This window comes from Equus asinus, chromosome 26 (genome assembly GCF_041296235.1).
Source record: "Equus asinus isolate D_3611 breed Donkey chromosome 26, EquAss-T2T_v2, whole genome shotgun sequence".
Lineage (NCBI taxonomy): Eukaryota > Metazoa > Chordata > Mammalia > Perissodactyla > Equidae > Equus > Equus asinus.
In genome coordinates, this window is record NC_091815.1 from 40817308 (window position 1) to 40844015 (window position 26708).

Here is a 26708-nt window from a genome sequence, read left to right on the forward strand (position 1 = left end):
ATCCTTTTAAAATTTATTATGTATGTATTTAAAGTTATTAATGTCCCTATAAGATTTTATTAAACACATCTCTAAAGAACATATGGGAGTGTCGTTATTGGCAAAAAAAATAATTTACATTTTTTACCTTTACTTCTGTGATGCATAGGTTAGTTGGTATTTTGTAACTTAATTTCCAAACACACTTTTTCATATTTCCCACTAATCTCTGTTGTTGATTGATGTCTTGATTGCATTCTTTGTCTTATTTCATTCTATTAAATTGAAGGTGCTTTTTATGGTCTTGTATATGGATAGTTCTGTCAGCATTCAGTTTGTGCTAAGTATGAACATTCTGTATTTATATGCATATGTATCTGTTAGGCCAGGTTTATCAATCTTGGTGTGTGAATCCACTAGAACTTTAACAGTTTGATATTGGCTGTTTCTACCAATCACTGAGATGGCTCACGTAAACATGCCTGATATATTCATGGATTTGTATCTTTATCCTTGTTATTTTGAACTTGTTGCCTTATGTAATTATAGTCAGTGTTATAAATTACATACACGTTTAGAATAGTATATATTCTTGGTGATGCTTTCTCTTTTAAAATTATTTTTTTCTGATGTAAATACGTATTTCACATGCTTTCATGTGTTATTTTTAAAATAATTGTAGCAATTGTCTTTTCCAAAACCTATTTGATATATTTCTGTAATGTTATATTTTAGACTTTGTCTCTTGTATGCACACTATTTTTGGATATTTTTAATATATCAAAAATTACTGATCCAATGTTACCTCATTACAAATTACTGCTGACTGTTAATGTGAGCATTTATTCCATACTCATTTCATGAAATGGCTGATATATTTGGGTTTCAATACATCCTTTGTGGGTGGGTGTGTGCTTTTCTCTGCTTCACTAGTTCTTACTTCCTTTTAAAAGACTTTCTATCAATTATTTCTTCACATTTCAATTTTCCTTCTTCAAATTTGTAGAGTATACACTCTGATTCTGTTCATTAGTGTTTAAGCAGAACATGACAACACACTTATTTAACACATTCGAGTATAAAGTTATTAATATCTTTGCTCTCCTTCTGGAAAACATGAGATTTAAACACTACTTTGCTCATCTCAGTTTCTGTGCTGCTGAGGATATGCATGGTACTTCCATCATTGTGTCTCTAAAAAAAATATATTAATGTTTTATACAGGTAAGTAGTAGTCGTATTATTCCACAAACACCCCTCTCACAGATTCTAATTCCTGCTATCATCACAGACCATTTACCTGGGATCAGTTTCCTTCAACCTTCAGCAGAATCCTTAAAGTGCTATTTGTATTGGGGTTTTTTTTTTCCATCAAATTACTCATTTTTTATCTCAGTCTTATTTTACACTCTTTCTTCAAAGATGCATTCGTTGTGTATAGAAACCTGTTGGCAGTTATTTCTTCAGCAGTTTCAATATGTCCTTCCACTGTGTCCTTGACACATAACTTTATATTGCGTGTGAGTGGAGATGTGTGTGTGTGTGTGTATATATATATACCATAAGACCCAGCCATGCCACCACTGGGTATCTATCTAAAGAACTTGAAATCAGCAATTCAAAGGGACACACACCCATATGTTCATTGCAGGATTATTCACAATAGCCAAGACGTGGGAACAAACTAAGTGCCCATCGACTGATGATTGGATAAAGAAGACATGGTATACATATACAATAGAATGCCACTCAGCCATAAAAAAGGATAAAATCCTCCCATTAACAACATGGATGGACCTTGAGGGTATTATGTTAAGCAAAATAAGCCAGATAGAGAAAGACAAACTCTGTATGATTCCACTGGTATGTGGAAGATAAACACATGGACAAAGGGAACAACAGACAAGTGGTGACCAGGGGGAAAGGGGATGGGCTGGGCACAAGGGGAGAAGGGTGCACCTATAAGATGGCTAGCAAATAATAATATACAACTGAAATTTGACAATGTTGTAAACTATCATAACCTCAAAAAAGAGTAATACAACAAATAAAGGAATGGGTCACATGCTGGAATCCTCTGAGGAAGTGGCATTCTCCCAGGTGACCACGGATATCTGAGCGCGTCGCCTTTAAGAGGAGCTCTGGCACTTAGGACTTTTCTCCCGGATCTTTCTCTCCCTGCTGGCCTTCCCGCCCAGCCGCTTCGCGGTTGTCATGGAGAACCGGAAACCCGAACGTCGCTCAGCGAACGCGGAGAATAAACTACGTTACCCAGAGGTCTGAGCGCGGCGCATCGCCTTAGCGCCAGTGACAGCCCGCACGACGGGCGTTTCCTGCTGTCCAGGCGGCAGAGGCGGGACTTCCGGCGTCCTGGGCGTGACGTGTTTTTCCTGTGCCGGGACTGTCCACACTGGCCGCGGAGGCTCCGAGTCCTGGGCTGGTGCGGTTCGGCCGCGGCGGGGAAAAGGACACGACCTCCGTCCGCGCCTTTGTTAAGATTCCTGATGCCCGTGGTGGGTCGGGCGACCCTGCGCGGAGCTGTCCGCGGGGCTTGCGCTCGTTCCGCGGCCTTCGCACCCGCCCTCGGTCCCCGGCGGCCCCCGCAGGCGGACCCCTGAGCCTGAGCCTGTTTACACGGGGGAGACTGGGGACGGAGGCGACAGTCGGTCCGAGTGCACCAGGCCCAGTGGAGGTGGGGGTCTCGGCTGAGCCCGCCGGGTCCGCCCGTTCGTCCGCTTCTCACGGCTCCGTTCTGCTCACAGGATCCCATGGCGGCCGCGGCGCTGTCGGACCGGGCTCAGGTGAGTGGAGGGGCCCTCCAGCCCTCACGACTCGGATGTAGGGGAGGGTGTGTTCTAGGACTTGATCGCTTCGCCCTCATCGCTCCGTCCTGTTGAGTATGAAGGCGGTGGAGGGCGGTGATCACCCCCGGCGGATAGATGGCGAGGTTGCCATTCCCAGGATCGATGGGATGAGGTGTGAAAGGGTTTCCAAGGCGCAGGAGGCATCGGGTCCACATACTTGGAGGTGAGAATGGATTCGGAGTGTTCCGGGAACCGCAGGTCTCTCTCCTGTCTGGTGAGAACAGAGGGCAGTCGGTCAGAGATCAGGCGTGGAATGGCAGTCTCGGAAGCTGAGCCTCTGTTGTGGTGGCAGTGGGAGCCGTGGAAGGTTTGGAACAGAGAAGGGAGGTGATCTGACTTAGGTGTTAACAGGTTCCGTCTGGCTACAGAGTGGAAAGATTGAGGGGCATGGGAGTGAGCAGGGAGACCATGATGGAGCCTACTGCAATAGTCCAGGTGAGTGTTGGTGGTGGTTGGACCAGAGTGGTGGCCGTGGAGGTTAGAACAGTGTATGCGTTTTGTATATACTTCTAAGTAGGGCCAACCGGATTTTCTGACGGGACAGTGATATTCTGTGATTCTTCACCTCTCCCTGGCTGTGCACTTGAGTGTGCTGGGCCCTAAAAGTGGGTCATTTCTACTCCAGCATCCTGGATCTAGGCCACGAGTTATATGCAGAGGTTCCTACTTCTAACAGCCAATAGGATGAGGACTGGAGGGGTATCTTAGGCTCAGGAACAGCATGTGCAAATGCTTGGAGGTTAGATCAAGTTGAGAGTCCTCAAGGAACCACAGGTCTGAATTATGTCTGTTGGGAACCGGGCCAGGAGTCAGGCAGGAATGGGAGGCTGAGGAGCTGGGCCTCTATTCTGGGGGTGGGTGAAAGACATGGAAGATTTGGAGCAGAAGAGAGAGGTGCTCTGGCTTAGATCTTAACGGGCTCCCTCTGGCTGCTCTGTGGTTGAGAACAGAGGACGGGCATGAGCATGGAGGAGCCTACTGCAGTGGTCCCCGTGAGTGTTGATGGGGGCTGGGCCAGTGGGGCGGCTGTGGGAGTGAGAGAAGTTGGTGCATTTTGTGTCTGTTTTTTAAGTAGGGTGACTGGCTTTTCTGATGTGAAATGTGAATGAGAGAAAGGGAAGTGTCATACGTGACCCCAGGGCTTTTTTGGCTTTAGTTGGTAGGGTGATGGAAGTGCCATCAAGTGAGATGGGACAGTCGGTGGCAGGAGTAATTACTACTGTGGCTGTATCGGGAGTTATGTTTAGTGTAAGAAGTCCCAGGGACCTCTTAGTTGAGGCATCCAGCTGGACACAGATTTTTAGTTCCGAGGAGGGGTTCTGGTCAAGTTCAAAAGGTGGCAGTGAAAGTCTGGAATGGGGTGGAGCTGTGGGTTAAATTTAGGAGGGAGTATCTTCAAGTAACGGTGACAATTCCGTTAAAAACAAAGTTGAAACCGGGTCCTGAGGACTGGGTCTCTTGCTAGGCAACTGGGTGGCGGTGGTGGCTGTCATGAAGACCAGAGCGCTTCCTGGACACCATGTGCAGAGTGGCATGGCGGGAGATGCCTTGCAGGTGCATGTAATGTGGACCAGAAGGTTGTCAGTGGTGGTGGGGGTCCCAGATATGAGGAAGGGGTGGTTCAAAGAGTGGTGTACATGTTGGGAGGAGTGTGAACTGACCACCTTCAGGTTGTGTCTGGGAGGTGTGGGCTGGACACCAGGAGAACCGGCCAGCAGGAGAGGGTTTGGTGCTCTTCATGCCAGACACATGCCTTACGTAGTATCTGTCCATCTCCCTGCCTGATTCTGCTCTGGGTTGCACAGGGTGATCAGAAGGACACCAGGAGAGAGTGGGACCAGCGGTGTCGAGCCTGCTGTCTCCTCTGGGTTGGGAGGCTGAGGAAGGGAGGGACTAGGGAGTGGGTATGTGAATGGATATGCTGGGGAGTCCTGTTGCCCATGGGCTCAACTGTCCCCATGGTGGCAGGACTGTGTGACCTTCGAGGATGTGTTCGTGTCTTTCTCCCGGGAGGAGTGGGAGCTCCTCGAGAAGGCTCAGAGACTCCTGTACCGTGATGTGATGCTGGAGAACTTCGCGCATGTGGCCTCACTGGGTAAGTCCTTGTTTCAGTTATCTGTTGCTACGTAGCAAATTATGCCAACATTTAGTGGCTTACAACGAAAAGATGAATTATCTCAGTTTCAGTGCATCGGGAATCTCGTCACAGCCAGCTGGGTGCTTTTGGCCCAGAGTCTCCCATGAGGTTTCAGTCAAGCCGTCGGCCAGAGCTATGTTGTCATGTGAAGGCCAGTCTTGGGAAGAATCCAGACTTACAATCTCGTTCATGTGGTTGTTTGCAAGATTTCGTTTCTTGTGACTTCTTTAACTGTGAGCTTTAGTTCCTCACTGGCTATTGGCAAAGGCCTCCCTCGGCTCCTTGTCATGTTGGCCTTTCTGTCATGTGCCTCGTAACATGGCAGCTGCCGTGTCTCTGAGCAAGTGAGCAAGAGAGATGGATGGAAACTAGTCTTTTTCTGACTTGACCTGGAAGTGACATCCCATCACTTTTGCCATATTCTGTTCCTTAGAGATGGGTCATTCAGTGCAGCCTGCAATCAAGGGAAGACGCTTAGACGAGGACAGGAGTACTGGGAGGCATTCATTCCAGGGGGCCATCTTAGAGGCTGCCTTCCACAGACCCTCATGCCCACTCCAGTGTCCTTGGGGTTTGGTTATTCCCCTGTTCCCTTGGGGCAGCTCTTTCTCTTCTGCCAGATCAGTGACTCTCCTTCCTCCCTTCTTTGGTTCCCAGAGTAGGTGCTATGGGTGCCATGGCTGGGCCGTGTGCAGTGTCCCCTCCCTCTCTGAGCAGTCCCAAAACCTGCTGCCCAAAGCCTTGCAGGAATGGCTCAGGGGTTCAGGGCTTTTCCAGTCAGCTCCATAGAGTCTGTGTGGTTTGGGCCGCCTGACTGTCCAGGTCCGTGCTTCCTCTGTGTCCCAAGTTCTGCCCTCATCCTCTAGCTGCCATTTCCTGGGCTGACTAGGGCAGGCTTTGCAGGAAGTGACATGTCACTACTTGTGGAATTACGAGGCTTTTCTGCGAAATCTTCCTTTAGGTTCTTTTTCTTGCATTTCGTTTTCTTCTCTGGGCCACTCATCCGCCCTATGTTTCCTGGACAACTTCCACCTTCTAGATCCCATGTAGTTTGCCCTTGGAGAGGGCCAGGAAGCTCTGGGTACCTGACGGGGCCGACCTGACTCCTGCCACAGTGAGAGACGCAGAGAGGGCTGGGCACTGCTGAATGGGAACTGAAGAGAGTGTCCTGTTAGGGCTGGGGTCACATCGTTTCTTCAGCCTGCTTTGTGTTCACCACTCTTTTCTTGCCAAGGCCCATGGCAATTCCTCATTTCTGCCTTTCCTTCCCCATTCTTGGCACTTTGCCCACTTTTCATTTCGCTCCTGTCTTCCATCCCTTGGCTGTTTCCCCACTTCTCTGACCTCTGGGTCTCACACAGGCTTCTGCACAGAGCTCTCCTGACACCAGCAGCCAAGGCCCTGCAGAAACCCTTCGGTAGAGGAGTGAGTGGGAGACCTCCCGTCTATTCCCTGTAGCATGCACCATCATTGTGTCTTTACCCATCATTAGGATTCTTCCATTCTGTGAGCTTTAGAGACCCAGGACTGATCATGGGTCCTTCCTCATCCTGATCCTGCCTCTCTCATCCTGTCAGCAAATCAATTGACACATTCATGGTATGTCACACACATAAGCGGTGGGGCTACTGCTTCCCACCATGGTTAACATGTGCTTCACCAACATTTCTTTGTTTTCAGCTTGTTGGCGTGAAGCAGACAGTGAGGAGGCCCCTTCTGAGCAGAGCAATTCCATAGGAGTGCTGCAGATCAGGACTGCAATGTCAGGTTCATTTATCCAGGAAGCCCACCCGTGGGAGATGCGTGACCCACTCTTGAAAGACATTTTGCACCTGCCTGAACACCAGGGATCACACTCCACGCAGAAACTGTACACATGTGGCCCCTGTGGGAGAGGATTCTTGTCCAGTGCAAACTTCTACCAGCACCAGAGGCGATATGCTGGAGAGAATCCCTTCTGGGAGGATAATGGTGGGGCCTCATTTGTGAAGAGCTGTGCAGTCCACATGTTAGGGAGACCCTTTACTTGCAGGGAGGAAGGGATGGATTTGCTGGACAGCTCTGGTCTCTTCCAGCACCAGACCACTCACAGTGGGGTGAGTCCGTACAAAAGGACTGAGTTCCCGGAGTCTCTCCCACGCAGCTCCAGTCTCGGGCAACACCAGGGAGACCCTGATAAACGGATGCTCTTCAGTTGCAGTGACAATGGGCAAGGCTTCCTGAACACCTTCACTCTCCTTGAGAACCAGGTAACTCATACTGAAGTGAGACCTTTTAGATGCCTACCACATGCGAATATGTCCAAGGAGAAACCAGCTCTCGTTCATCACAGAAAAATCCACAGTGGAGGAACATCACATCTGTGTAAGGAGTGTGGAAAGGCTTTCATTCACCTGTCCCACTTAAAAATGCACCAGAGATTTCACACTGGAAAAAGACATTACACATGCAGTGAATGTGGGAAAGACTTCAGTCGCAAAGACACACTTGTCCAGCACCAGAAAGTTCACACTGGAGAAAGATCTTATGACTGCAGCGAATGTGGAAAAGCCTATAGCAGAAGCTCCCACCTGGTTCAGCACCAGAGAATTCACACTGGGGAAAGGCCTTATAAGTGCAGTGAATGCGGAAAAGCCTTCAGCCGTAAAGACACGCTTGTTCAGCACCAGAGATTTCATACTGGAGAAAGGCCTTACGAGTGCAGTGAATGTGGGAAATTCTTTAGCCAAAGCTCCCACCTTATTGAGCACTGGAGAATTCATACTGGGGCAAGGCCTTATGAATGCTTTGAGTGCGGAAAATTCTTTAGTCATAACTCCAGCCTTATTAAACATCGGAGAGTCCACACAGGAGCAAGGTCTTATGTGTGCGGCAAATGTGGAAAGGCTTTCAGCTGCAAAGACACACTTGTTCAGCACCAGATAATTCACACTGGAGCAAGGCCTTATGAGTGCAGCGAATGTGGGAAAGCCTTCAGCCGTAAAGACACACTTGTGCAGCACCAGAAAATCCACACTGGGGAAAGGCCTTATGAGTGTGGTGACTGTGGGAAATTCTTTAGCCATAGCTCAAACCTTATTGTACACCAGAGAATTCACACTGGAGCGAAGCCTTATGAATGCAGTGAATGTGGGAAATGCTTTAGCCACAACTCCAGCCTCATTCTACACCAGCGAGTTCACACTGGAGCAAGGCCTTACGTGTGCAGTGACTGTGGAAAAGCCTATATTAGTAGCTCCCACCTTGTTCAACACAAGAAAGTTCACACTGGAGCCAGACCTTATGAGTGCAATGAATGTGGGAAATTCTTTAGCCGCAATTCTAGCCTCATTCTACACCAGAGGGTTCACACTGGAGAAAAGCCTTATGTGTGCAGTCAATGTGGAAAAGCCTACAGCAGAAGCTCCCATCTTGTTCGGCACCAAAAAGTTCACACTGGAGAAACGCCTCATGAATGCAGCAGTTTTGGTGGTCCTTTAGCTGCATCTCTTAAACTAGTTTAGCACCAAAAACTTCATATTACAGAAAGGCCTTATAAATGCAAAAAATGTACTATCTCCTTGTTCACCCTAATAGAGCTCACACCAGCGAAAAGCTCTGTGAGTACCCTTTGTGAGGGAGCCATCAGCCAGGATATGAACCTTGTACCTTTATATATCCACCTTGGGGAGATTCCCGGTAAGTACCACGTAGGTGGAAAGCTTTCGTGAGATATGTTGCACTTCCTAAACTGTCCAGCACTCTTGACAAAGATATATAACTGTCAGTGCCTGTGACGGAAGCCATCTCATTGCTACCAGCTGTCAGGATCACACAGTCTGTCAGTCACTCTAATATGCTCAGGGAAGGCAGATCCCTGTGCCTTCTCTCCTGCTCCCTGGAGGGAATCGTGTGTTTGGAGCCCATTGACAGCCCGCCTTTTCTCCCCCATGACTGGGTTCTGAGTGAACTTGATCTAAGCTCTGGCCAGAAGAATCTGAGCTGGTGACTGCCAGGCATTTCCAGACCAGATTTCCCTTTTTTATGGACAACGTTGACTGTAAACATGAGAGCTGTGCTTCCAAATCACCCAGCTTTGGAACTGCCTGCCCTGTGCTGCTCTGCTTTGTGCAGTGATAAAGCCCTGTTGTGGCAGTCTTTACTCTTGGGACGGGTCTTTGTACTTTGTGGAACAGGTTGAGAAAAGAACTGAGTTCTGCCAATGTGAAGGGAGGAGCTCCTTTTGTCGGCACCAACTTCATGTGCCTCAGAGGGGACAGCAGGCAGGCAGAGAGCAGATCTCAGTCTGCTTCGGCCTAATTTGCATTGTGGGGCAAGTCTTGGTAGAAAAGACTGAAGAGCTTTGTGTGCCTCCTCCTGTGGCCTGGAAGTCAGGATTTCCTGTGAGCCCAGAGTTCATTCTGAGGACGTCATAGTTGATGTGAAAATCTCCAGTGCTTCTGGAAGCAACATGAATTGGGTCCCTTGTTCCTAGGGAATGTCCCCTGCACTTTTGAGGGATTTCTCTTTTCTGGACCTATACAGGAACCAGTCCCTGATGTCCAGAATCCCATAGACTGGAAGGCCTGTAGGGCAAGGTGGGAATCATACTTGGTCCAGAAACACTGAGGTAGTGGAGTGGGGATCACTGTGGCAAATGAGAGGAGGTGTATCTGTTCTAAAGGAGGCATCTCCACATGTCCATGAGATTATGGCTGTGTGAGATGAGAGTGTACAGAAATTCTCAGGACCTTCAGACATCTGTATCTCCTGTAGCCAAGGCCACAGTCAGAGTAAAGAATCTAAAGGTTTGTGGATTCCTGTACCTCCCTGGGCTGTTGATGTCATGGCCATCATTACACAGGCAGGAGCCCCAGCACCGACAAAAGAGATCCAGGGATAGGCCTCTCTGACCCAGCCAGCATTCCTAATGATTGAAATGGATGTAGACTCCATTGCTGTCCCTGCTAAATTGGGGGAGAGGGATATGATAGAATCAAAATGGTTAGCAGCTGTGACTTTCCAAGAGGGAGAGTAAATACGGATTTTTATGAGGAGCATTTAGTTCTTAACTGTATTGAGGTTCGGTTGACATGAAATAAACTGCACATATGTAAAGTGTAAAATGTGTTGTGTTTCAGCATGTGTGTATCCCTGTGAAGCCATCGCCACAATCAAAATTATGAACGTATCCAACACAACCAAAAGATTCCTTGTGTCCCTGTATAGTCCTTTCCTCCCAGTTCTTTCTAACCCCCTTTCCCACAACTCACAAGCAACAGCAAGCATTTTCTAGAATTTTATATGAACAGAATCATATGGTATATACTTTCTGGGGAGTGGGGACTCTGGCCTTTTTTACTAACCATAACTATTTTGAGATTAACCCATCTTGTTGCATGTATTAACAGTTTGTTCATTTGTATTGTTGAGTAGTATTCCATTATATGGATATACCACAATTATTTTTTACACATTCAGCTATTAGTGGATGTTTGGATTGTTTCCAGTTTTTGGCTGTTACAAATAAAGCTGCTATGAAGATTTGTGTACAAGTTATCACTGAATAACGTTCCATTGTCTAGATGTAGCACACTTTGTTTATCCCTTCATCTACTAAAGGACCTCTTGGTTGCTTCCAAGTTTTGACAATTATGAATAAACCTGCAATATGCATTTGTATGTAGGTTTTGTGTGGATCACATAAGTTTTCAACTCGTTTGGGTTTAAGCCAAGGAGCATGATTTGCTGGATCATATAGTAAACGTATATTTAGTTTTGTAAGAAACTCTTCCAAAGTGGCTTTACCATTTTGCATTCCCACCAGCAGTGAATGAGAGTTCCTGTTGTTCCATATTCTTTTTTTCTTTTTCTTTTCTTTTTTTTTTTAAAGATTTTATTTTTTTCCTTTTTCTCCCCAAAGCCACTTGGTACACAGTTGTATATTCTTCGTTGTGGGTCATTCTAGTTGTGGCATGTGGGATGCTGCCTCAGCGTGGCTTCATGAGCAGTGCCATGTCCGTGCCCAGGATTCGAACTGATGAAACACTGGGCTGCCTGCAGCAGACTGTGCGAACTTAACCACTCGGCCACAGGGCCAGCCCCTGTTGCTCCATATTCTTGTCAGCATTTGGTCTTATCAGTGTTTTGGATTTTAGCCATTCAAATACTTGTGTAGTGGTATGTCATTGTTGCTTTAATTTGCAATTCCCTAATGACATATGATGAGTATCTTTTCACGTTCTTTTAACAGTGTCTTTTGCAGAGCAGAAGTTTTTAATTTTAATCAAGTCTGAATTACCCAATTTTTCTTTTATGGATTGTGTTTTTGGTGTTGTATCTAAAGTCATTGTTATATAAAGTCCTTGCCAAACCTGAGGTCACTTACATTTTCTCCTACGATATCTTCTAAGTGTTTTGTAGTTTTGTATTTTGCATTTAGGTATGTTATTCATTTTGAGCAAATATTTGTGAAAGGCATAAGATCTGTATCTAGATCATTTTTTTATACATGAAGATGTCCAGTAATTCCAGCACCATTTGTTGAGGACTGTTCTTTCTCCATTGAATTGCCTGTACTCCTTTTTCAAAGATCAGCTGTCTGTATTTGTGTGGTTCTATTTCTAGACTCTTCCAATTTTTCCATCCCTTGAGATAATCATTGTGTGGGTATGGCTTTTTTTGTCTTTTATTTATGTGGTATATTCCATCAATTGATACTAAGATGTTAAACTAACCTTGCATTTCCTGGGACAAATCCCACTTGGTCAGGATGTATAATTCTTTGTACATGTTGCCAAATCAGTATCTGATACCTTTTAAATGTATTTTACATCTATATTGACGAGGGATAATGGGGTGTCAACTTCTTTTCTTGTGATATCTCTGTCTAACTTTGCTATCACAGTAATTCTGACCTCATAGAATAAGTTGGGAAATTTCATCTTCCTTTATTTTCTGAAAGAGTTTTTGAAGGATTAATGATATTTCTTCTTTAAATATTTGCTAGAATTCCTTAGTGAGGGAATTGAGCCTGGAATTTTCTTGTGGGAAGATTTTCAATAAACATTACTTAGTATAGTCCTGTATAGATTTTTCTACTTATGTCGGTTTTGATAATTGGTGTCTTTCTAGGAATTTGTCCATTTCAACTAAACTGTCTAATTTTGAAGGATAAAGATTGTTTATAATATTCCCTTATGATGCTTTTAATGTCTGTATGGTCACTAGCGTCTTCATTCCTGACTTTGTTAATTTGTTGTCTTCTTTTCTTTGTTTGCTTACCTAAAGTTTTGTCAATTGTTTTGATTTTTTTTGAAAGAACCAACTTTCTGTCTCATTGATTTGTGTGTGTGTGTGTGTGTTTTTCTGTTTTCTATTTCAGGGAGTTTTGTCCTAATCTTTATTATTTCCTTTCTTATCATTGCTTTGGGATTAGTTTAGTCTTATTTTCTTGGTTTCTTAACGTGGAAGCTTAGGTTATTGATGTCTTTCTTTTTCTGTAATAAGTTGTTTAAAGCTGTACATTTCTCACTGATCATTTAATTTAGCTGTGTCACATCGATTTTTGTATGTAGCATTTTTATTTTCTTCTAGTTCAAAATATTTATGTTTTTAAATTTTAACTTGTAATTTCTCCTTTGACTCATAGGATATTTGACAGTGTGTGGCTTAATAAGTTTTTCTCTATTAAATTTTCAGGGCTATTACCACAGAGCGGGAGGAATGCATTTAATTTTTCAGTCAAGGGCCCAAGTGTTACAATTAAGGGCTTGAAATGGAGGAAATCTGTGAGTTATTAGGAATATCTTCCACTCTGGGGAGGCCTGCCCTGTCACCAAGTGGTTATGTTCGTGTGCTCTGGTTCAGTGGCCTGGGGTTCGCTGGTTCAGATCCTGGGTGCAGACCTACGCACCATTCATCAAGCCATGCTGTGGCAGCATCCCACATAGAGGAACTAGAATGACCTACAACTACAATATACAGCTATGTACTGGGGCTTTGGGAAGGAAAAAAAAGAAAAGAGGAAGATTGGCAACAGATGTTAGCTGAGGGCCCATCTTCCTCGCCCAAAAGCATAAAAAAAAAAGAAACCTTCCATTCTGAAGAATATTTTGAGCAAAGCTGTCAGGTGTTTAATGTAGAAAAAGTAGCACCCCTATCTTCCACGGATTGATGAGGATGACTGTCTGTCATTAATTCATCTTGAGTGCTTAAGGATGTGGCAGGTTATTGAGCTCTTTTTCCTTCCTCAGAGGACCCTCATTGATCTGAATTGAGGGATTTTCTTTGTCTTGGTTTTTCTTTCCTAAGATGGACCATCTTTTCTCCAGTGTCCCTTCTGTTTACAATATATTGAAATTCGTTTTCAATGGGTCATTTGTTGGGGAATGGGTCCCTTAGCTGTTTGATCTGCAGAGGGGCAAGTTTACTTTGGGTCCTGTCTCATTTTTATTCTAAAGCCCTTTCAAAATGTACTGTCAGCTGTTGTATTTAAGGTGTATTTATTGTATTTATTATTCTGATTTCTGTTTTTGAATTAGATCTCCAGTTCAGATTTAAACCCATTGATAAAATGACATCTAACAGCTGCTGTTACATCAGCACCTCTGTAACTCAAATGTTGCAAGAAGGTATTTTTCTAGTGTTAACCAAAATGAGCAGCTTTACAAGGCAAAGATAAAGTTTTAAAGAAAAGAGAGGCTTTGTGAAAGCTGTGCAAGCTATGGATGTACACCCCAACTCATAAGTTGATAAGTGAGCCCTCCAGTGTTGGGGTGGCTGGGTTTATAAAGGCAAAAATTGCAGACTATATAAGGCAGAGTCCAGTTTCGGATTGGTTGCCCTTTCCAGTTACAGTTTATCTTGTGTCCGGACTTTCTAAATGTGCTAATCACAGGGAAAAAAACCAAACTTTAGCAGTATTCTCTGGCTGTCTCATGTTGGTCAAGGTTAAATGCAATTTTCTGTTTCTGTCCATAGTTCAGCCTTGAAGTGGTCATGGTAACCGTCACGTCAACTCTGGCCCAGTTCTTATCTCTTTCTTTTATCATTTTCCTCTTTTGTTTTTGTTTTTGTTTTTAATCCCCCCAGTACATATTTGTATATTTTAGTTATGGGTCCTTCTAGTTGTGGCGTGTGGAATGCTGCCCCAGCATGGCCTGGTGAGTGGTGCCATGTCTGCACCCAGGATCCGAAGTGGTGAAATCCTGGGCCGCTGAAGTGGAGTGCGCAGACTTAACCACTCAGCAAGGGGGCTGGCCCCTCATTTTCCCCTTTTGATGATAGGTTCACCAGGGCAACACCTTTTATCACTTCAGGGTGTATTCAAGTCCCTTGATTCCCAAGTGCCCCCTCGGTTGCTTAGGTTCTATCCAATCTCACTTAGGAGGCACCAGAGGTCAGCATGGGCTGAACATAGATGGTGATTTGAGCCAGCATCATGCAGGTTGCCAGTGGTGGAGTGGCATCCAGACACCACTTAAAGCAAGGAAGAATAAGTTTAAAGAGGAGCCAAATGCTGAGTCCTAGAATAACAAGGATCATGACAAATTGGAGGCCTGATCATAAGAACAAGCCTATTCCCTCAGGAAGCCAACTGAAAAGGTCTCCCAATATTCCCAGTCCATTCCAGGGGTCTGGTTCAGTTTTTTTCAGTGTTTTATGTTCTTTTTAAGTATTTCTAGATCATGGGTAGCTTTGCCAGAAGGGTTTACATAAAAGCAACAGTCCTCTCCTAACATGGCACAAGTTTTCCCTGCATCAGCTGTGAGTGTGTTAAGAGGTCTGCCATTCTGGAGGACTGAGTACCTCAGCTAGAGTCTGTTATTGCTTGCTGATGGGTTACAGCAGAGCTAGTGGCTTTCCAAGATTGCTCAACCAAAAGAGAAATGTTTCTTATTGATTTTTCCAATTCTGGGATGCCTGTGAACTGAAAGAATCCTGTATAGAGAGGTGAGTCCTAGGCCACTTCTATCTATGATAGGGCTAGCTATGAACAAGATTCCCAAGTCAAGGTCTCTTTTTCACCTCTTCTCACTGAGCAGTTAGGGCTGTAGAGACAAAAGATCCCAAATTATGGATGCAGGCTAAGGGTCCCAGGGAGGTTAAGTTATATACTTCAGGGAGCAGTGAGATGACAGTAGAAGTTTCTCTCCATCTCTTTGGAAGGACCATGTAAATTTAGTGCCACATGGAAAGCAATAACCTGATCCTTGTAGGGATATGGCCGAGGTAGATCCCTGGGCCTAGACCATTGTGTGGGTGGTATTAATTTGGACAGAAGCAGGAAGAATAACCGTCCCGAGGCTGCCATGGGTCAGTTATCCAGAAGGGTTTGTAGGTGGGCATATAATCATCAGCGCAAAGCGGGTGGAAGTGGCCCAGGACATTTGGATTTGTGGGAGTAATTGAAAGAGCAGTAAAGATTACTGTATAGAAGAGTGAGAAGGTTTGGGGAATGTAATACGGTGGTGGAATTAGTAAGATTATAGGAGACTTTGGTTGAATTGACCATCAGCCAGGAGTTTCCTGAATGTTGGTCTATTCCTCAGCTTTCATTAATATTTGGGTCTGCAAAGCTTAACAGTTCAGGCATCCAGGCACCAGAAGCATTCACCAACAAGTTTCCCCAAAGAAGGGTAACAATTGAATCCAATTCAGTGACTTCATAATTGGTCTGATTGTTTACAAGAATTAAAGATATGTTCTGTGACGTTGTGTTCAATGGAGTTATTGCAAAGCAAGACGTGGTTGAGAAAACCTAGGAGTGACCATAGCCATCTACATTGCAAAAGCATAATGAAGCTTTATAAGGTAAAGTATGCACTTGGCCTAAAATCTCAGGGTATGAAGCAGCAGGGTCAGCCAGATTCCAGTTGGCATATCCATCTTCCATCCGTGGCCTTGCTCGCCAAGGCCTCGTGTGTGATTGTGTAAGCTGCATAATCAAACCCAGTATATTTGCCAGAAGCCTTAAGCAAAGTGGAGAATGACGGGGGTACCCCTATGAGGTCGGAGTCTTCTAGAGTATAATTTCAATCTGTACAGATCCAATGGGAGGAGAGATTGGTCCTGAAAGCAATATTCTGTATGATAGGAAGGTAGGGGTGGGCGAAAAACAAATGTGGTGGAGGAGTTATGGGAGTTATGGAAGGAGTCAGAAGACCACAGCAAATGCAGGTAAAAAAGGTAGTCAAGTACGCCACTTTAAGGGGTGCCATAGAGGGATCCATTATTAAGGAATTCAAACCAAGGAAGATCCCAGAGGTCCCAGTCTCAGGGAGCACTTGCTCTTCTAAAGATGGATCCTGTTGTAACCTGTTTACAATATCAGGACAGTTTTTAAAGTAATCTAGAATGATTTAGAGCAACAGTATGGCAAATAGCATCATCAAGTCAATCTTGGAAAACAATGAAGAAGGGCAGTACCAGGAGGGCACAGGAAAATACGAGCAACAGTTAAAATGAAAAACAAGAAGAGCAGTATGAGAAGATTCAGCTGTTTTTCATGTGGGGTCATGAGGAGGAGGGTTACAGGCCTGGTCCAGAATCTTGGGAAAGCTGTCTCCTTCAGATGTCTGCTTCTGCTCCAATGGCAGGTCTATGGCAGGGGTCTTGGCAGTGGGTCAAAGCTGGGTATCAGATAAGGGAGTTGATTCTTGTTGGAGTGGGAGTCCTTCCGTTACTGAACCAGGTTAATTTTGCTTGCAAACGATTATGCCAATCACTGAGACAATGAGTTTGGAAAGAGAAAGAATTTAATCACAGGGCAGTCAAGTGAGGAGGCGGGAGAACCAATCTTAAATATGCCTTCCCAAGAAATGGAGGTTAGGAATTTTTATGGGATAAGGGAGTAGGGTGGTGTAAAGTGGAAATAGATGATTGGAAGTAAGGAGAAGTGAGGTAATTGATCTGTGCAAGTATAGTCAAGCTTCATAAGTCTTCATAAGATGCATCTTCACAAAATGGCGGTCTTACCATGCCCTGAGGGTGGAGTTTTCATCTCCTTGACATCAAAGGGTCACTTATCCATCATCTGCACAGGCCCAGTTGATGTGTGGATGGTCTCAACTGGCCCAAACTGGACAAGGAGTCAACTTTCAGTTCCTGAAAAACTTAAGTACACCACCTGTTATCATGATGACATGAGTGTCAAAGATGTTATCTATAGGGTAGATTTTAGTAATGCATTGTCTAACTACTTTTGCAAACAGACAACTGAGTATAGTTAAAGCAAGTTTGCCCCCTACTTTACTCCCCCCTTGTCTTGGTTCATTCTTGAGGAGTTTGGGGCAACAACTGCTCTAACTACTTTCTGCTGGTAAGGGACGTGGGCCTAATAAGGACTTGAGGTATGACATTCTTTAGCACTCATTTGGAAATATTCCCTTATTCCTGGTTTTGGGTTGACATTTTGTATTATTAGGATTCTTCACCTCATTCAATAGTTTGAGTACAACATCCAAAAGCAAAAATTTTTTTTGTGGGGAAGATTGGCCCTGAGCTAACATCTGTGCCAACCTCCCTCTACTTTGTATATGGGACGCTACCACAGCATGGCCTGATGAGCAGTGTGCAGATCTGCACCTGGGACCTGGACTGGCAAGCCCTGGGCCGCTGAAGCGGAGCATGTGAACCCAACCACTATGCCACTGGGCTGGTCCCTAAAAGCACATTTTATAATCAAATATCTGGCCAGAAGGATAAGAAATATAGACAACTCAAATTTTAATAGTCCCTGAAGAATAGATCTAATTCCTTGGGGAATCCAAGAGAACAGTTCTGAAAACCAGTTTAGAGCCGGCACCTCTGGGGATACTTGCTGCAGCCAGATAGCTTGTCTGATTGGGTAGGTGGCCCAGCTGGACTCTGTGTGACATGTTTATAGATTACATTTTTAATTTCTAAGGGAGAGACCAGTGACATTATAAACTGGAATTATCATGGGGTCCCATGGTCATATGCTGAATAAGATTTGGGGTAATACATGCAACATTTGGAAAGATTACCTGCCTTTGCCAATGTCTGAGAAATTCCAATCATCGAATTGTCCCTCCAGGCTTGGGGAGTCAAAGTCAACAAGGAAGCATAACAAAAAAGGAAAAGGGCAATCATGTTTATAGTCCAATGTGTGGTCTTTATCTCACTTAAGCTATAATAGAATCTATTGATTAGGTTTACACAGGAAGTGATTTAGCCTTTTGGGTAGTACACAATAAATCATAAGCAAGTAGAAAATTACAAAGGCCAAACAGTCCAACAAGTAAAGTAAGAACCTGGGAGTCATTCATTACTTATCTTTAGGATACCGCCTTTTGAACAGCAACCTGAGGTCTATCAAGGTTAACTTGTCCATTCAGAGAAATCAGTGTCCTGAGTATGTATGGTAGATCCATGGCTTAATTCCTTTCAACTTTGTCGATGAGTAGGTTACCAGCAGCACTTCATAGGGCCCAGTTCAGTAGAGGTAGAGTTGATCTGGGTGCTTGTGCTTCCAGGATTTCAGTAAGACCCAGTCTCCACAAAAAAGATGGTACAGAGGAACATCTGACAGTGTCCAGTTCCTTAATTTGAGTTCCCTCAGGGTCTCTTTTATCAACAGGAAGAATTTCCCAAAGTTAGGCCTATATTGTATAAGCAAGTAACCAGGTTTTTAATAAGAAGCATTTCTAGAAAAACAAAGTTAATAGTTGGAGCAAATTATAAACCAGTGTCTGAATCCAGGGAGTAGCTAGTCAAGAAGATTTCTAGATGTCAGGGTTGAAGCATCTTTCACAGTTTGAAATGTCTCTGATGCTGTCTCTGGGTGTTCAGGTATATTTTTGAGTGGCTTATACAGCAACAAGCATGACTGTCTCCTAAAGTTTATATCAAGTTGTCCAGCTTCAGTTTGCAGGGCTTCAGGAAAAAGAGTGGTTTTAGGTCTCAATGATCCCAAATGAAAAGGATGGAAACAATTGAAACATTAGTTTGGAGATTTGTAGCCAGATATTTCAAGAGACTAGAAGAACTCAGGATCCAGTCCTGTTTACAGATAGAAAACAAAAACCTCAGAGACAATTAAAAGAACTAGAATCTAATATCCATGAATGTGCACTACAGTTTTTATTGATACATAATTTTTCTCTCTAAAATCATCCTCATTTTTTAACAAAGCCAAATTAAGACTGATTGGTTTGCAAAATAAGTCTAGTTTCAGTAGACTTGGCCAAATCATTTACATAAGTACAGCAAGACTATCAATTGATCATATAGGCTCTTTATATCTGCTTTGCTGGAAGTTTATACAAGGAACCTCAGAGTGAACTTTAAAGGCCTCTTGAGGCCAGGCCAAGCCAAGGACTTGTCATCAGACTCCACCTGTAATACCTATGATTTGGGTGAATTCCTCTCTTCTTTTGAGTTTCCCACGAATATTCTGAGGTTCTTTTTTTTTTTTTTTTTTTTTGAGGAAGATTAGTCCTGAGCTAACTACTGCCAGTCCTCCTCTTTTTTGATGAGGAAGCCTGGCCTTGAGCTAACATCCATGCCCATCTTCCTCTACTTTATATGTGGGATGCCTACCACACCATGGCATGCCAAGCAGTGCCATGGTCACACCTGGGATCTGAACTGGTGAACCCCAGGACGCCGAAACGCAGAATGTGCAGACTTAACCACTGCGTCACCAGGCCAGTCTTCTGAGGTTCTTTGCACGTGCCAGGGAAATGACCTTTTTTACTCACCTGCTAAAGTTGCTGGGAATCCTGTAAGGAAGATACCAGGTCAATTTTCAAGTGGCTTTACTTCATAAAGTCAGTCCTTGATCCCCAAAGCTCTTTGGTCATTTCTGAGTCATTTCTTTGGTCATTTCATGTTTCTCTCAAACATGATATTCCAGTCTGGGGCTGGCCCCATGGCCAAGTAGTTAAGTTCACAAGCTCTGCTGCAGGTGGCCCAGTGTTTCGTTGGTTCGAATCCTGGGCGCAGACATGGCACTGCTCATCAAACCACACTGAGGCAGCGTCCCACATGCCACAACTAGAAGGACCCACAACGAAGAATGTACAACTATGTACCAGGGGGCTTTGGGGAGAAAAAGGAAAAAATAAAATCTAAAAACAAAAAAAAAAACCCAAAAAAATGATATTCCAGTCAAAGCCTTGGTAATATAACCAATACTTCCAACTGTGTCCTGCTATAAGGAGAACAGATTTTTTTTTTTTTTTGGAGGAAGATTAGTCCTGAGCTAACATCTGCTGCCAATCCTCCTCTTTTTGCCGAGTAAGACTGACCCTGAGCTAACATCCATGCCCATATTCCTCTACTTTATATGTGGGACGCCTACCACAGCATGGCTTGCCAAGCAGTTCCATGTCCGCACCCAGGATCCAAACCAGTGAAACCAGGGCTGCCAAAGTGGAACGTGTGCACTTAACCTCTGTACCACTGGGCTGGCCCAAAGGAGAACAAATTCTTATTGAACTTATGGAAATAAGTATATTGCCATGAAAATAAGAATATTCACTCACTAAGAGTTTCCAAATTCTGGAGGGATCAGGTAGAGAGAGAAAGATAAATGTTTCAATTCTCCTTACAAAGGTATAATTTACCAAATTGCTATAAGTCATAGCATAAGAGAAAGGAGGAAAAGTTTTCCTTAAGTCTGGAAAAACAAAACATTAAAAACGAGCAATATATTTTAACAATAGCAATATATTTTAAACAAAAAGTCATACACACTATAATAATCCTCATCAGTTTATTCAGTCCCATGTAACCAACTCTTGATCTTGATTTTCTGTTAGCAATTTCATGAAGTCATTAGTTTCTCCATTAGAGTTTTATAATTTCTTACCCAGTTCAGTTTTATGATCTGAAAGTTTATCAGAAACCTGTATTCTAGAGTGTCAGAGTCCTTTCCATGAATCTCTCTGAAGTTGAAACAATTGCAAAAGCATCAGAGTAAAACAGTAACTGTCTATAAATGACAGAAGACTCAAAAATGGCAATTAGAGAAACTTGGCTATTTCTATGACATGCAACACTTTAAGATACTAACTAGAATTATGATTGATAACTAGGGTGGATCAGAATTTAAGGAATGTCATATATATAATATATTTAATTTTATATATACATATATATGTTATTTATTACATATAATTTTTAAACACATATTAATAACATTCATCCACGCAGTATAACCTACGAAGTTTTATCATCATTTATTTGACAATATTTCCCATGTAATTTAACATTCCAAATAAGCCTAATTAGTTCAATATCTTCCTCTTCATAGGAAGAGAAAACAAATTCTTTGAGAAGTCTCAGGGGAAGTTTGTTAAAAATACCAAAAGGTTGGTGACATCAGCAACGTGGCAGAGTGAGAAGTTTTCTTTGTCTCTCCCCCTTAGAACTATAACTAATTGGACATTCATCAGTCAACTAAGGATATCCACACAGCATCTCAGGATGCCTGAGAGAACCGTGCTGCTATACATCTGAAGGGGGCAGACTTCCCCCCAGGAGGAGGTGGAGATAGGTGAAAACTCTCTGACTCCTGGACACCCTAGTACCTGCAAGCAACTTTCTACTGGCTGACACACTCATAGCATCGCCACAGCACCAAGGGTGGGCATCTGTGCTCATCAGTGGTGCAATGGTGGAAACAGGTAACTACAGCCCTACCTAAGCCCCCCACGATTGCTCCGTACCCCAGTGGGAAAATCCATGGTCCCACAGCAGCCGCAGGGAAAGCCTCTACTCAGCATTAGTGGAGAGGCTCCACCCAGCATTCAGAACACTGGGAGGCCCTGGGAACAAAAGGAGCCCAGCCCAAGTATCAACCCGCCAGCCAGCCGCCTCTGACACTCAAAGTCCTGCTGTTGCCCTGAAGGAGCAAGGGAGACCCAGAGAGACCGTGTGAGTGGGCGGTGGCAAGTTGGAGTCCCAGCGAGTCTGCTCTGACAGGGAATTCAAAATAGCCATCATTAAAAAACTCAGTGAGATAAAAGAGAATACAGATAGACAACTCAACGAGTTCAGGAGCTATGTCACAAAAGAGCTTGATACCATAAAGAAGAACCAATCAGAAATGTTGGAGATGAAGAACACAATGGAGGAGGTTAAGAAAAATCTGGACTCTCTGAACAGTAGGGTCGATAATATAGAAGACACTATTAGCACTTTTGAAGATAGGAATATAGAAATGCTGCAGATAGAGGAGGGGAGAGAACTAAGACTAAAAAGAAATGAAGAAACTCCCTGAGAAATATCCAACTCAATTAGGAAATGCAACAAAGGATTATAGGTATCCCAGAGGGGGAAGAGAAGGAGAAGGAGGCAGAAAGCCTGTTCAAAGAAATAATGGCTGAGAACTTCCCAAACCTGGGGAGAGAGATGGAACTCCAGGTGACAGAAGCTAATAGATCTCCAAACTTTATCAATGTAAGAAGACCAAACCCAAGGCATATAGTAGTGAAGCTTGCAAAAGTCAATGACAGAGAAAATACTAAGGGCAGGAAGGCAGAAGAAAATAACCTACAAAGGAACCCCCATAAGGCTGTCAGCAGATTTCTCAGCAGATACCTCACAGGCTAGAAGAGAGTGGAATAATATATTCAAAACTCTGAAGGACAAAAACTTGCAGCCAAGAATACTCTATCCAGTGAAAATATTCTTCAAATATGATGGAGAAATAAAAACTTTCCCAGATAAACAAAAGTTAAGGAAGTTCATTGCCACAAGACCTCCCCTACAAGAAATGCTCAGGAAAACCCTGATACCTGAAAAATCAAAAAAAGGAAAGGGGTTACAAAACCCAGAGCAAAGGAGATAAGTAGAAAGACAAAATCAGAAAGTTGCAGCTCTCCATCAGAACAGGTTAGAAAAGGCTAAGTATAACATTAAAGATAAAAGGAAGGGAAACACCAAGAATAAATATAATCTTGTCATTTTAACCACAAACTCACAACACAAGAAGGAGGAAAAAAAAAACTGACAATAACAACCTAGAAGGGGAAGAGGAAAGGAATGGAATGGCTTAATCTAAGGAAATAAAAGGCTATCAGAGAATGGACTATCTCATCTATGAGATGTTTTATACAAACCACATGGTAACCACTAAACAAATATCAAGAATAAAGACACAAATTACAAATAAGAAGAAAGCCAATATAGAAAACTACCTACCTGAATTGGTAGTCCAAAAATCACGGGACGAGAAATGAAGGAAATGCAAGTGAACCAGGAAAAAAAGCGATAGAATGGCAGCATTAACCCCCACATTTCAACAATCACTCTAAATATAAATGGATTGAATTCTCCAATCGAAAGACACAAAGTAGCAGGATGGATTAAAGAACAAGACCCAACAATATGCTGTCTCCAGGAAACACACCTCAGCCCCAAAGACAAACACAGACTCAGCGTGAAGCGATGGAAGAAAATATTCCAAGCTAATAATGAACATAATAAAGCAGGTGTCACCATACTTATATCAGACAAGGTAGACTTCAAAGCAAAACAGATAAAGAGAGACAAAGAGGGGCAGTTTATAATGATAAAAGGGACACTCCACCAAGAAGACATAACACTTATAAATATATACACACCCAACACAGGAGCACCAAAGTATGTAAAGCAACTATTAACAAAATTGAAAGGAGATATCAAAAATAATACAATAATAGTAGGGGACCTCAACACCCTACTAACACCAATGGACAGATTAGACAGAAAGTCAACAAGGAAATTATAGAATTAAATGAAGAACTAGAACAGACGGACTTAATAGATATATGTAGAACATTCCATCCAAGAACAGAAGGTTACATATTCCTCTCAAGTACGCATGGAACATGCTGAAGGATAGACCATATCTTGGGAAACAAAGCAAACATCAACAAATTCAAGAGGGTTGAAATAATATCAAGCATCTTTTCCGACCATAATGCTATGAAACTAGAAATCAACTACAAGAATAAAGCTTGGAAAGGGGCAAAAATGTGGAGAATAAACAACATGCTACTGAACAAACAATGGATCATTGAAGAAATTAAAGAAGAAATCAAATATTATCTGGAGACAAGTGAAAATGAAAACACGCCATACCAACTCATTTGGGATGCAGCAAAAGCGGTCCTAAGAGGGAAATTCATTGCAATACAGGCTCACTTCAATAAACAAGAAAAATCTCAGATAAGCAATCTCAAACGACACTTAAAAGAATTAGAAAAAGAAGAACAACAAAGGCCAAAGTCAGTAGAAGGAGGCAAATAATAAAAATTAGAGCAGAAATAAATGAAATTGAAACAAAAAAGACAGTAGAAAGGATAAATGAAACAAAGAGTTGGTTCTTTGAAAAAATTAACAAAATTGACAAACCCATAGCCAGGCTCACCAAGAAAAAAAGAGAGAAAGCTCAAATAAATAGAATTAGAAATGAGAGAGGAGAAACCACAATGGATGCCATAGAAATACAAAAGATCATCAGAGAATACTATGAAAAACTATATGCCAACAAATTGGACAACCTAGAAGAAATGGATAAATTCTTAGATTCTTACAACCTCCCAAAACTGAAGCAGTAAGAAATAGAGAATCCGAATAGACCAATCACAAGTAAAGAAATCAAAACAGTAATCAAAAACCTCCCCAAAAGTAAAAGTCCAGGACCAGACGGCTTCTCTGGAGAATTCTACCAAACATTTAAAGAAGATTTAATACCTATCCTTCTCAAACTATTCCAGAAAATTGAGGAAGATGGAGCACTGCCTAACACATTCTACGAAGCCAACATCACCCTGATCCCAAAACCAGACAAGGACAACACAAAGAAGGAAAACTGCAGGCCAATATCACTGATGAACATAGATGCAAAAATCCTCAAGAAAATTTTGGCAAACTGAATACAGCAATACATTAAAAAGATTATACACCATGATCAAGTGGGATTTATACCAGGGACACAGGGATGGTTCAACATCCGCAAGTCAATCAACGTGATACACTACACTAACAAAACGAGAAACAAAAACCACATGATTGTGTCAGTAGATGCAAAGAAAGCATTCGACAAGATCCAACATCCATTTATGATAAAAACTCTCAATAAAATTGGTATAGAAGGAAAGTACCTCAACATAATAAAGGCCATATATGACAAACCCACAGCCAACATCATACTCAATGGACAAAAACTGAAACCCATCCCTCTGAGAACAGGAACAAGACAAGGGTGTCCACTCTCACCACTCTTATTCAACATAGTACTGGAGGTTTTGGCCAAAGCAATTCATCAGGAAAAAGAAATAAAAAGAATCCAAATAGGCAATGAAGAGGTGACACTCTCACTGTTTGCAGACAACATGATCTTATATATAGAAAACCCCAAAGAATCCATTGGAAAACTATTAGAAATAATCAACAACTACAGCAAAGTTGCAGGGTATAAAATCAACATACATAAATCAGTAGCATTTCTATTCTCTAACAATGAACTAACAGGAAAAGAACTCAAGAACACAATCCCATTCACAATTGCAACAAAAGGAATAAAATGCCTTGGGGTAAATTTAACCAAGGAAGTGAAAGACCTATACAACGAAAACTACAAGACTTTTCTGAAAGAAGTTGATGACGACATAAAGAGATGGAAAGACATTCCATGTACATGGATTGGAAGAATAAACATAGTTAAAATGTCCATACTCCCTAAAGCAATCTACAGATTCAATGCCATCCCAATTAGAATCCCAAAGACATTCTTTATAGAAATAGAACAAAGAATCCTAAAATTCATATGGGTCAACAAAAGACCCCGAATTGCTAAAGCAATCCTGAGAAAAAAGAACAAAACGGGAGGCATCACAATCCCTGACTTCAAAACATACTACAAAGCTACAGTAATCAAAACAGCATGGTACTGGTACAAAAACAGGTGCACAGATCAATGGAACAGAATTGAAAGCCCAGAAATAAAACCACACATCTATGGACAGCTAATCTTCGACATAGGGGCTTAGCGCATACAATGGAGAAAAGAAAGTTTCTTCAACAAATGGTGCTGGGAAAACTAGACAGCCACATGTAAAAGAATGAAAATTGACCATTCTATTTCACCATTCACAAAAATAAACTCAAATTGGATCAAAGACCTAAAGATTAGACCTGAAACCATAAGACTTCTAGAAGAAAATATAGGCAGTACACTCTTTGACATCAGTATCAAAAGGATCTTTTTGGACACCATGTCTTCTCAGACAAGGGAAACAATAGAAAGAATAAACAAATGGGACTTCATCAGACTAAAGAGCTTCTTCAAGGCAAGGGAAAACAGGATTGAAACAGAAAAACAACCCATCAATTAGGAAAAAATATTTACAAGTTGTATATGTGACAAAAGGTTGAATCTTCATAATATATAAAGAACTCACACATCTCAACAACAAAAAATCAAACAACCGTATCAAAAAATGGGCAGGGAACATGAATAGACATTTCTCCAAAGAAGATATATGGATGGCCAATAGACACATGAAAAGATGTTCATCATCACTGATCATCAGGGAAATGCAAACCAAAACTACACTAAGATATCACCTTACACCTGTTAGAATGGCAAAAATAAACAAAACAAAAAGTAACAAATGTTGGAGAGGTTGTGGAGAAAAAGGAACCCTCATACACTGTTGGTGGGAATGCAAACTGGTGCAGCCACTATGGAAAACAGTATGGAGATTTCTCAAAAAATTAAAAATAGAAAT

The 26708-nt window shown here is 42.6% G+C and overlaps 1 protein-coding gene across 1 annotated transcript; it reads left to right on the top strand.

Annotated features, from left to right (window-relative positions):
- Nucleotides 1–2346: 2346 nt before the first annotated feature.
- ZNF304 (zinc finger protein 304) lies at nucleotides 2347–10085 on the top strand. Its single transcript, XM_014866657.3, has 3 exons — nucleotides 2347–2780; nucleotides 4812–4938; nucleotides 6661–10085. The coding sequence occupies exons 1-3, from the start codon at nucleotides 2748–2750 to the stop codon at nucleotides 8481–8483; spliced, it is 1983 nt and encodes a 660-aa protein (XP_014722143.3). The 5' UTR covers nucleotides 2347–2747; the 3' UTR covers nucleotides 8484–10085.
- Nucleotides 10086–26708: the final 16623 nt, after the last annotated feature.